This window comes from Elephas maximus, chromosome 7 (genome assembly GCF_024166365.1).
Source record: "Elephas maximus indicus isolate mEleMax1 chromosome 7, mEleMax1 primary haplotype, whole genome shotgun sequence".
Taxonomy (NCBI): Eukaryota; Metazoa; Chordata; class Mammalia; order Proboscidea; family Elephantidae; genus Elephas; species Elephas maximus.
This window is the reverse complement of record NC_064825.1, coordinates 106,260,093-106,273,003: the sequence shown is the minus strand read 5'-3', so window position 1 is coordinate 106,273,003 and position 12,911 is coordinate 106,260,093. Positions and strand designations below refer to the sequence as shown.

Genomic DNA, 12,911 nt, shown 5'->3' with positions numbered 1-12,911 from the left:
TATTTGCTTTATTCTAGAGTGTGTACATACTCCTGTGTGTGTGTGTGTGTGCATAAATGTATGTGTGTGATTTTTTCAAACTAATAAATAGATATTTTTACTAAAAATGATGCTTCCAAATGTAGTTCAAGACTTCATTGTTATTCTTTTTCCTTAGGTTTATCTTTCTAGGAATGTATAGTCAAAGTGCTGTGTTTTAGAGTTATTAGAGATTATTTTTCTCTATTTTTATGCCATTATTAAAACTTAGGCTCTTTTTTCCAGGTTGTGTTCAAATGGTTGGGGATGACTTTTGATCACATATTTACTACACAATAAATCAGCCAAAACTGAGTTGCTTCAAATGGTGTTTGCAAACTCTCATTCACGCATCTGCACGTTGGCTAGAATGATTGATCTGGGCTGGGCTCAATGAGGCTGGACTCCAGGCTGCTGCTGGGCTCAGGTTTGCCCCACATGTCTCTCATCCTCTTTGAACCAGCAGGTTAGTGGAGCTTGTTGGTCTGGCAGCAATGACAGACATTCACGAGGGCTCTCCTGAGAACACAAATATATCTTAAGACTTGGCTACAACCCATCTAGTAACATTCTTTTGCTCAAAGCTTTTTTTTGCTACTCATGGTTAATCTCAAAGTTAAGCAGTTGTGTTGCGGTTACTGTGATTGTATAACACATTTCCCCAAAACTTAGTGGTGTAAAACAACCATTATTTTTCTCATGAATTCCATAGGTCAGGAATTCAGGTGGGCAAGAATGACATATTTCATCTCCGCAATGTCTGAAGCTCCACCTGAAAGACTCAAAACCTGGGAACTGGAATCATCTAAAGGTTCACTCACTTGTGACAGCTGACGCTGAAACAGTTGATGGTTACCTGACGGCCTCAGTGCTTCTCCATGTGATCTCTTCACACGGGCTAGTTTGGGCTTCCTCACAGCAAGGTGGCTGGGTTTCAAAGGAGTTTCCCAAAGGAGAGGGAGGGCCAGGTGGAGATTGTACCATCTTTTATGACCTCAAAAAACATGCAGTGTCACTTCTGCCCCATTTTATTCAACAAGCCAGGCATGAAGTCCAAAATGTACTGCCCAGGTTTAAGATGAGGTTACACAGATTCCATCTCTTGAAAATTCTTTCTTAAGATAGCAAACCCAACTGTCCCCATGTTTTCCCACCACTTTGTCTGCATAACGTTATAATCATCAACACACATATACTTTATTGTCTATCCTTTCCCCACCCCCACTGACTAATGGCTTTCTTGCTAGGCAGGCCTCTTCAGTAATCCTGCAATTGCACAGCCCAGCCCAGCCCCTGGACAAAATGAAACAAGAACCATACCTCACACCATGTACAAAAGCTAACTCAAACTGGATCAAAGACCTGACATTCCGCCTGCTGAGAACACTTTCTTCCTACATACCTGCATCACTAACTCTTCCCTTCTTTAAGTCTTAGCTCAAATGTCAACTTCGCATTGAATCATAAGAAAGTGTTAAACTGAAGGAAAATGAACACACAATGTATCACAAACTGTGGATGCAGCTTAAGTAGTCCCAGGGGGAGGGGGAATTATAATTTTACATGATAAGTAAGACAAGTCTTAAATCAATGATCAAAGTTTTCACCTTGACAAGTTTGTAAAAGAAGAACAAATTTCCCGAAGTTTAGAAACTGAAGGAAATAACATGTGTAGAGATAAGTAAAACAGAAAACAGATAAAGAAAATGAATACAGTCTAAATTTTCTGCTTTGAAAAAACAAGTTATAAAATTGATAAATCACTAGAAAGATTGTTCAGCAAAATATGAGATAAGACACAAATACCTACAGATGCCATGCGCAATAGGGAATGTATTATAAACATATATATAATAATGAATTTTAAAAAATGAAATTAAATGGGAATATTGTTTTTAAAACACAATTTACCAAAATTGAATGTGATGGAAAAGAAATTGAAACATCCCACTATATAAAAAATTGAATTTATGATTATAAATTCACAAGTGCCACTACCTTAAAAAAAAAAAGAAAGAAGTTCTAAAATCTTTAGACCCATATAGTTCAATGGTAATTTTTATCAAACATTTAAGGAAGAAACAACACAAATATTACATGAGTTTTTTCAGAAAAGAGAATAGAAGGAACTCTTCCAAAATCATTATATGGGTCTAATAGAAGCCTAATACCAAAATTTGAAATATTTATTACACACAAAAAAAGCAGGAAAAAAAAAAAGACAACATTTTTAAGCTCATATGTTTGAAAATCTTTAATAAAAAATTGCAAATTTAACCAGAAACACTGAAAATAGTATATATCATAATCAAGTGAGTTTTATCTCAGAAACATAAGACTGGGTAAATAGTAAAAAACTAGTCAATGTAATCTACCATATTAAAATAATAATAAAGGAAAAGATGTTATCATAATGGATTCATGATATAAAAAATAAAAATAAAACTAATTTCCTCAATCTGATCAAGGACATCGTGGAACAGCAATGGCTAACTTAGTGTTTAATTGGTGCATATCTAATTTTTTCCCCAATGACCTGAAACAAGCAAGGATACATATACTCTCACTCCTTCTATTCAGCATTGTATGGATTAACCTAGCCAGGACAAAAAGGCAAGAAAAACAAATGAAAAGCATACGGATTTGAAAAGAAGTTAAACTATTTTTTTTTTTTATTCCTGATTGTAGAATCCACAAAAAAAGTATAAAATAAATGAATATAACAATAAATGAATATAACAATAGACTAAGTAAAAAAAAAAAAAAAACTATAAGATAAAATGTGACAACATATTAAGATAAAGTAAATACAGTATTTTTACACAAATAACACTCTTCTTCTGCATTTGTTTGTTGGCTATGCCCTAACCCCTCGAGGTATTTTCAGAAGCTCCTTATGTGAATTTTTTTACTGCAACATGTGGAAAAGAATTGGCATGGCAGGTCTTATGAGGGTGCGCTGCAGGAGGAGGGTGCAGCTGATGAATGAAAGCTGAAGACACGCATTATCTGCACACAGTTACAGTATATGAAAAGTAATTATATTTCTAGGTACCAGCAACACAAATCACAAAAATATTTTATTCTGCTTCCAAGTTTATATTTGTTTTCAGATTTGTTCTTTGCTTCTTCATCTTGGACAAATAATCTTAAATAAAATATTTCAGCTTTTTGCATATTTTAATTCCTTTTCCTTTGTAACTAAGAAAAGTTTTGACCTGATCATATTCAGAGGAATAATAATTTTTTTAACTATATTAATCTTTTATAATAAAGTATTGCAAAATGTTGATTTATCTCAGGATCCTTTTTTTTTTCTTCTTTTTGCTCTCATTTTTCTTTCTGTGAAACAAAAGCCAAGTACACTAAAATGGTAAAACAGGTTGCATGGATTTCTGTGTAGATGAATTAACATGACACTGGCGACCTGAATGGAGAACCGGCACCATGCTTTCCTTGTGATGCAGCAAAGTGTCTCCCCAGTCTGCTAGTGAATATTCCCTGAGATAAGTTATCTACAGGGAACCAGTCAATGCGTGACACATGAAATTATGTGTTTTATAGAAGGTTAATCTAAAATAGGTCAAGGGGTATTATAAGTGTTTAGTGATACAACGAGGATAAGACACTGAATGTATAGTATGATAATTGATACAATATGTAAATAGACATGTAAGAATTTTATGCACAATAAAAATACTTGGAAAAAATAACCGAAATATTAATAACAGAATTGAATGAGTTTTTTTTTTGTATTTTCATGTATTTAAACTTTTTTTTTTAATAAACATGTTTCATTCCTATGATAGTATCATACTTTAACATAATTCAGTGTAAAAAATGTACTGTTCAAACATTCATAGTTAACTACTTGGACTTTGAGTTACAGAGTAATTATTTCTCTAGAAAGAGTTCTCTAACATCCTAGTAAAAAATGTGGAGTATCACAAAGGAAGACCAAACCACCATGGTCCTCATTATGTGGCTTCTAAGAGAGTAGGCAACAATCTGTTACAAGCCTAACATGAATACTTTAGTCCTTGAACTTTTATCCTGGAAATGTGCCAGGAAATCTCTCTTGGAAATCAGTCCCCGAGGATGACAGAACGTTGCATTATCAACAATTCCCAGTATATAAGGTGCCCTGGAATTATTAGGGTGAGCGGTAAGGGATGTTCTGCTCTGCTTAAGTTCATAGTAGCTCGCAGGTATTTTTTAAGAGATATAATTTCCTCGTGAATTTTACATTTGACTAGGAACTGAACAAAATTTGTAGGTTGATTTATTTTATCTCAGGAAAAAAAAATGCATGCACGAAAATGTAAAATTAATGCATCTGAAAGGAAAAAATATATCACAGAAATTTTCATCTCTATAAATGTATTTTTGGAAGAAAATTTTGAGCTTGACAAAATTCTAGTCAGGTAATATTGGAAGAAAAAAAAATTCACCAACTTTGGCTCAATGTAAGTATGATTCTCAAAATTAGAGGGTTTTAGGTCAGATCAAGAAGCCCTGTAGGCTCAGTGGTTAAGTGCTCTGCTGCTAACCAAAAATTCAAACCGACCAGCTGCTCCATGGGAGAAAGACGTGGCAGTCTGCTTCCCTAAAGATTTACAGCCTTGGAAACCCTGTGAGGCAGTTCTACTGTGTCCTATATGGTTGCTATGAGTCAGAATCAACTGGAAAGCCATGGGTTTTGATTTGGTTTAGGTCAAATCAAAGAAAACAGAGACATTCTAGGAAGAATATAACACAATACCTGGTCGCTAAGAGTCGGACTTGACAGCAACCGGTTCGGTCTTTTTTTTTTTTTACCCTAATTTTTTTTTTTTTTAAGGCCAGCATTTGGGGAAACAAATACACAGAGTTAATAGAATCAATTGTATATGAGCAATGTACATTTTTTGGAAATACAACTTTCAGAAGGAATTTGATTTTTAACGTTCAAGTGAAGAAAACAAAATATCTTCTGGAAATGAATAATCTGCAGTTTTTAATTTTAATGCATGACAGTAAAGACCCCAGAAGCTGAAAATTTTGTTTCGTCTGTAGTGTTATATAATATTGGAAGTAAGAGGAGAGTAAAGGACGCATTAAAACTCTGTTTCTACTTACTACCGTGTTTAGAATTTTCTCGGATGGCTGAAATTAATTGTAATTACGGATATAGTGTTACGAACATGTTTTTGTAATAAACCTAACATGGTGTAATCACAGGGGCAACATTTACAAGCTCAGATTTTGGATAAATTGCTTAAACTTCCTTGCCGATGTTCTTATCTAAAAATGTGCATGATAGTAGCACCTACAGTATGATATTTCCATGGAGATTGAACATGTTTGCAAACAGAAGCATTGTGGACGCTGGTAGGTTCATGTTAATTACATAATATATGTTACTTTTGATTATATAACATTCCAGTGTCAATTTATACCCATATTTATACATGGCAACGAAATTAAGATTTTGTTTAGTCACATTTTGTAAACCACTCTTCATTATCGTTTTCTGGAAACACAAAACTATATATATATATATATTTTTTTTTTTTTTTAACACCAGGTGGTTCATCCAAACAAAAGCCTATTTGAAGTCACTGCTGCTAAGTATCAACTCTAACCTCCTATGGCTTAGAGGAGCTGCACACTATGGGCAGAAGGAATAATACAAACGTGTCTGACTTTGTCCTCATGGGACTGATGGACTCTGAAGAGATCCGGCTGGTCCTTTTTACTCTATTTCTCCTGATATACCTGGTTACTCTGCTGGGGAATACAGGGATGATACTAATAATCCACCTGGATCTCCAGCTTCACACCCCCATGTATTTTTTCCTCGGTCATCTGTCATTCCTTGACCTCAGCTACTCAACAGTCATTACTCCTAAAACCTTAGAGAACCTACTGACTTCGACCAAGGATATTTCATTCAGGGGCTGTTTCACCCAGATGTATTTTTTTGTCTTCTTGGGTGCCACTGAATGTTTTTTTCTCTTTTCAATGACCTATGATCGCTACGTAGCTATCTGCAGCCCTCTACAATACCCAGTTGTTATGTCCACGACACTCTGCCGCTCCCTCATCACTGCATCCTATGTGATTGGCTTCAGTGTCTCCTTTGTCAATGTGCTTTGCATAAACACTTTGCATTTCTGTGATTCCAATGTAATCCATCACTTTTTCTGTGACACACCCCCAATTTTAGCCCTGTCCTGCACTGACACACACAACATTGAGATCATGGTAATTGTTGTTTCTGGCTGGACATTAATGGTGTCTCTTACCACAATCTCTGTGTCCTATGCATCCATTCTCTCTACTATCCTGAAAATCAATTCCACTTCAGGAAAGCGAAAAGCCTTCTCTACCTGTGCCTCCCACCTCCTGGGTGTCACCATCTTCTATGGTACCATGATTTTTACTTATTTAAAGCCAAGTAAGTCCTACTCCTTGGGAAAGGACCAAGTGGTCTCTGTTTTTTATACGATTGTGATCCCCATGCTGAATCCACTCATTTATAGTCTCAGGAACAAAGAAGTGAAAAATGCTCTCATTAGAGTTATGCAGAAGAGAGAGAGCACAAGGCATGTAAGACGACAGTGATGTTCCCTATTTAATCTCATATATTCTTTCTTTCCTAGTAGGTATTTCTTTGGTTTTTCTCTCTAAAAACAATCTAATCTTTCAATTAGTCTCTGTTTCTGTTGAGCCAGTCTTTATTTAACTATATATGATCTTAGACATTTCCAGCAATAAGCTTTTTTTAGAAATCTGTATTGTAATTGGAAACCAGTAAATATGAGTTAAACTTGTCATTTAAATATATATGCTTTTAAGGGAAATTAATGTGCAAAGTAAGAAAATATAGTATCATCTCTTAAACTGTATCACACCAACCTTCATGCATATCTGATTTCAAAGAATTTAGTTTTGGGCAATGGAGCCCTGGTGGCCCAGGGGTTAAGAGCTCATCTGCTAACCAAAAGGTTGGCAGCTCAAATCCATGAGCTGTCCATTAGAAATCCTGTGGGGCAGTTCTTCTTCTGTCCTGTAGGTCACCATGAGTCGGGATTGACTTGGTGGCAAAGGGTTTGATTTGGTGGTTTTTTAAAACTATATCATACCAACCTCCATGCATAACCAATTTCATAGAATTCAGTTATGGACATTAGCTACATTTTTGGCGTAATGATAACGGTTTCAGAAGTCAGTTTATGTATTATACAGAGAAGAAGTATACCACGATGGTTAAGGGCAGTTGTTTTAGAGTTAGGCATGGCAGAGTAGATTCCAGGTCTGCTACCCTCTTAGCTGCATGACCCTTAATAAGTTATTAACATCTTAAGCCTCAGTTTTCTTAACTGTGAAAAAGAAATTATTCCTGGTCTATAAAGTTTAAATCTGACAAAAGGTACATTTTGTACAGTACTAATAAATGCTGCTCATTTTCATTAGAATATGCACATCCTTACAATATTTGTAACACGTTTGGACCTAGAAAGTTGTAAACTCAACGGGTTAAAACCTTGCATACAGTTCTGTATCATTGGTGTAAACTTGCCATACATTTGAAAATCCTACCAAGCCTCAATAAATTACTTCCATTGGACTTCTGGATATTTCAAAAAATCATTGTCTTCACTCTGATTTCTACAGATTCATTATGTTCAGTAAAAATAAATTCTCAAGTTAAATGCTTCATTCACTTGTTTTAAAACTGTCGATGGGAAAAAAATATAAAGTTAAGAATAGATAATGAATTCAGGATTAGAGCATTCCAGAAATTTTGGTCAAGGAGATTGCTAAATATATATATATATATATTTTGTGATAATGCCTACATACACTAGTATTGTAGTTTTAATTTTCTCTGTTTTTCAAAGATTATTTCAGTAAGTTTTTTTTTTTTTTTTCCATTTTCCATGTAGTAGATACTTAATTTCTGTTATGGTTTCTACGTGTGTTGTTTGCATTCAGGTAATGCCATTAATTTTTTTTTTTTTTTTTTATTAAGGCTTTCTTTTTAAAATTATATTTTTTCAGTGTTAAACTTCTTTTTTCTTTAAATGTTTAACATGAAGTGTAACCTCTGTTTTAGGATTAAAAACTTTAAATATTTTCCACTATTTGAAAACTGCTGACTGATTTATTCAAATCTTTTAATCAACATTGTTTTTCTACTTTCTTAATTTATTTAAAAAATGTGCCTTACAAGGTCATGGTAGCTCCAAGCTCCCTGAGGGACTGAATTGCTGGGCTGAGGCCTGTGGGGGCCATGGTCCCAGGGAACATCTAGCTCAGTTGGCATAACATAGTTTATAAAAGATATGTTCTACATTCTACTTTGGTGACTAGAGCCTGGGGTCTTAAAAGCCTGTGAGCAGCCACCTAGGATATGCCTCTGGTCTCAACCCTTTGGGAGCAAGGAAAAATGAAGAAAACTAAAGACACAAGGGAAAGATTAGTCCAAAGGTCTAACGGACCACATCTACCACAGCCTCCACCAGATTGAATCCAGAAAAACGAGATGGTGCCTGGCTACCACCACTGACTGCTCTGACAGGGATTACAATAAAGGGTCCCAGACAGAGCTGGAGAAGAATGTAGAACAGAATTCTAACTCAAAAAGAAAGACCAGACTTGCTTCCCTGACAGAGGCTGTGGAAAGTATGGCCCCGGACACACTTTCAGCTCAGTAATAAGGTCACTCCTGAGTTTTACCTTCCAGTCAAAGATTGAACAGGTGCTTTTTTTTTCCAGCCCTGGGGCAGGGACTGGAAGGCAGGAGGGAACAGGAAAGCTGGTATTGGGGAATCCAGGGTTGAGAAGGGAGAGTGTTGACATATTGTGGGGCTGTTAACCAATGTCACAGAACAACATGTGCAATAACTGAGTGATAAGAAAATAGCTCGTTCTGTAAATCTTCACCCAAAGTACAACAAAAAATAAAAATGTGCCTCGTATTTCAATACTGTATAGAATTATTTTATTATAACTTATTTTTGTTTTAAAGCCTGCATTGCCTGGAATCTATATGTATGTATGTGTGTGTGTGTGTGTGTATATATATACATAAAACATTACATTACAGATAAATAAGCATTTTTTAAAAAGTATTTGTTGGCTTCTCTCTAAATTTATAAGCTCATTATGTCAGTGTCATTTCTTATATTTACATATTATTTCTACTTTTCTGGGCTTTTCTATAAATTATCTTTGGCTTGCTTTCATTTATGTATTTTTTTTTTAGGTATCCTGTAAGTCTGTATTAGCAAGATGTCCACCATATTCTACGGTTTTGTAGACAACACTAATCTCAAGAAATGCTTAAAATTTAACTAAACTCAGGCTACACTATCATCTTTATAACACAAATGAGAAGTGAAGAAAATATGTATATAACACTATAAAATAAGAATAATAGAACCTATGGGAAATATGAGTTATACTATCTGTACTTCCCTTCTTATTTCCCTGCTATATAAGTGCTTTCCATGTTTTATATAATATGTTTTCTTACATATTTTTAAAATATAATTTTCTTGTTCGTGCTGCTATGCCAAAAATCTATGTAATGTAAAAGTTCATTATTGAAATAATGAAAAAGAAAATCAGACTGGAACAGAGAATGATAAAATGTGAACACTTTCCAAGTATGATTTTCTTCCAAATAATTGATGAATTAAGTAAAAAAACAGTAAATGTTTTTTTCCAATGTTTTTCTTCCAAATAATTGATGAATAGATAATAATATTAATGGACATGACTAATCTTCACAAGATAAGATTCAAACAAAAATAAAACAGTCACCATCAAGTTTACCGTGATTCATGGAGATTCCACAGATGTCACAGTAGAACCGTGCTTTACAGCCTTTGCAATGGCTGATTTTTCAGAAGTAGACCTCCAGTCCTTTCTTCCAAGGTGCTCTGGGTAGACTTGAACCTCCAACCTTTCAGTTAACCTTTTGTGCCAACCAGGGACTTCAACCAGCAGGTGGGTAACAGCAATATTCAAAACTTCATTTTAGGTAACCTGATTTTAGGTAATCCTTCTACTTTTTCATGCTCAAACTGAGGAAGCATCCTTGTATTTTCTTTTTATTTCACACCCCTCACATCCAATCCTTCAGCATTTCATGCTGATTCTGCCTGTGGTGTATACTCAGAGTTTGATTACTTCTCAGAACAAACTCTGCTACCTCCCTGGCCCAAGGAACTAGCATCTCAGTTTTAATTACTGCCGCAGCTTCTTAGCTTGTCTCTGTTTATTCCCCTACGCCCCTCAAATCTAATTTCAATGGAGGAGCCACAGTGATACTGCCAAATGCCATTTTTCTTCACAAACCTTGCAAAACTTCCTAGCACACTAAGAGTAAAGGCCAAACCCCTTAAAAGAACCTAAGGTACAAAATAATTTTTCCCCTGTTCCTTACCTCTGAGAATTCACTCTTCACTATTCTATCTGTTTTACCCCCTTTTTTTCGCCACACTGACCCCTTCACTCCTCCTTGAACTCATCGGTTCTGATACTGCCTAGGACTTTCCTGTCTGCTCTTCTTTACCCTGAAATTTTCCTCCCCCAAACAGATAACTACATGACTCTTTTTATTCTCTTTCTAATGAGACCATACTTTACCATCCTATTTAAAAAGAACCCGTGCCATCACTTCCTGCTTCATTTGTCTTCCATAGCACTTATCTCCGTCTAACATTCTATGTATTTTGCTTATTCTTTTTCTTGTCTGTTTTCTCCCACTTTCATATAAGGTCTATGAAGAGAAATGTTTTACCTGTTTTGTTCAATGCTGTACACCCAGGATGTAGAACAGGGCCTCAGTGAATTTTTATGAATAGTTGAAAACACCATGGCATGAGTCAGGTGTACCTTTCTCCTCATGGTGACATCTTGGCTTTTAATCATTTTAGAGAGATCTCTTGAAGCTGATTTCCCCAATACAATGTGTCTTTTGATTTCTTAACTGCTGCTTATATGGGTGTTGATTGTGGATCCAAGTAAAATGAAATCCTTGATAACCTCAATCTTTTCTCCATTTATCATGATGTCTCTTATTGGTCCAGTTGTGAGGATTTTTGTTTTCTTTATGTTAAGGTGTAATCCATACTGAAGGCTGTGGTCTTTGATCTTCATCAGTAAGTGCTTCAAGTCCTCTTCACAACAAGGTTGTGTCATCTGCATAGTGCAGATTGTTAATAAGTCTTCCTCCTATCATGAGGTCCCATTCTTCTTCACATAGTCCAGCTCCTTGGATTATTTGCTCAGCATACAGATTGAATAATTATGGTGAAAGGATATAACCCTGATGCACACCTTTCCTGACTTTAAACCATGTAGTATTCCCTTGTTCTGTTTCAACAATTGCCTCTTTATCCATATACAGATTGCTCGTAAGCACAATTAAATGTTCCTGAATTGCCACTCTCTGCAATTTTATCCATAATTTGTTATGATCCACACAGTTGAATTCCTTAGCATAGTCAATAAAACATGGGTAAACCTCTTTCTGGTATTCTCTGCTTTCAACCAGGATCCTTCTGACTTTAGCAATGATATCCCTGATCCCAGGTCCTCTTCTAAATCTGGCTTAAATTCCTGGCAGTTCCCTATTGATATACTTCTGCAGCTGTTTTTGAAAGAGCTTCAGCAAAATTTTGCTTGCATGTGATATTAATGATATTGTTGGATAATTTCTGTGTTCAGTCGTATCACCTTTCTTTGGGAATAGGCATAAATGTGGATCTCTTCCAGTCAGTTGGCCAGGTAGCTGTCTTCCAAATTTTTTGGCATAGATGAGTGAGTACATTTCAATTGATATTGCATCAATTTCTGAAGCCTTGTTTTTCCCCAATGCCTTCAACGCAGATTGGACTTCTTCCTTCAGTACCATCGATTCCCGATCATATGTTACCTCCTGAAATGGTTGAATGTAGACCAATTCTCTTGGGCATAGTGACTCTGTGTATTCTTTCCATCTTCTTTGGATGCTTCCTACATGCTTTAATATTTTCCCCTAGAATCCTTCACTTTTGCAACTTGAGGCTTGAATTTTTTCTTCAGTGCTTTCAGATTGAGAAATGCTGAGTGCTTCTTCCCTTTTGGTTACCATCTCCAGGTATTTGCACATGTCGTCATATTCTCTTGCGCCACGCTATGAAATCTTCTGTTCAGATTTATTACTTCATCATTTTTTCCTTTTGCTTAAGCTACTCGGCATTCAAGAACAAGTTCCAGAGTCTCTTCTGACATCCACTTAGGTCTTTTCTTTCTCTCTTTGTCTTTCTAATGATCTCTTGCTTTCTTCATGTATGAGGCCTTTGATATCATTCCACAACCTGCCTGGTCTTCGGTCATTACTTTAAACGCATCAAATCTATTTCTGAGGTGGTCTCTAAATTCATGTGGGATATACTCAAGGCTGTATTTTGGCTCTCCTGAACTTGTTCTAATTTTCTTCAGTTTCGACTTGAACTAGCACATGAGTAATTGGAGGTCTAATCTGCAGTCCATCCCTGGCCCTGTTCTGACTGAAGATATTGAGCTTTTCCATTGTCTCTTTACACGGATGTGGTTGATTTGTTCCTACGCACTCCATCTGGTGAGATTCATGTGTATAGTTGCCATTTATGTTGGTGAAAAAAGGTATTTGCAATGAAGAAGTAGCTGGTCTTGTAAAATTCAATCATGTGATCTCTAGCATCCTTTCTATCACCAAGGCCGTATTTTCCAACTACCAATCCTTCTTGTTTCCAACATTTGCATTACAATCACCAGTAATTATCAATGCATCTTGATTGCATGTTCCATCAATTTCAGACTGTAAAAATCTTCAGTTTCTTCATCTTTGGCCTCAGTGGTTGATGATTAAATTT

The 12,911-nt window shown here is 35.7% G+C and overlaps 1 protein-coding gene across 1 annotated transcript; it reads left to right on the top strand.

The window, feature by feature from the left end:
* The first annotated feature begins 5,670 nt into the window (after nucleotides 1-5,670).
* On the top strand, nucleotides 5,671-6,624 carry LOC126080213 (olfactory receptor 8H1-like). Its single transcript, XM_049891480.1, has one exon. It carries the CDS (start codon nucleotides 5,671-5,673, stop codon nucleotides 6,622-6,624), a length of 954 nt encoding a protein of 317 aa, XP_049747437.1.
* Nucleotides 6,625-12,911: the final 6,287 nt, after the last annotated feature.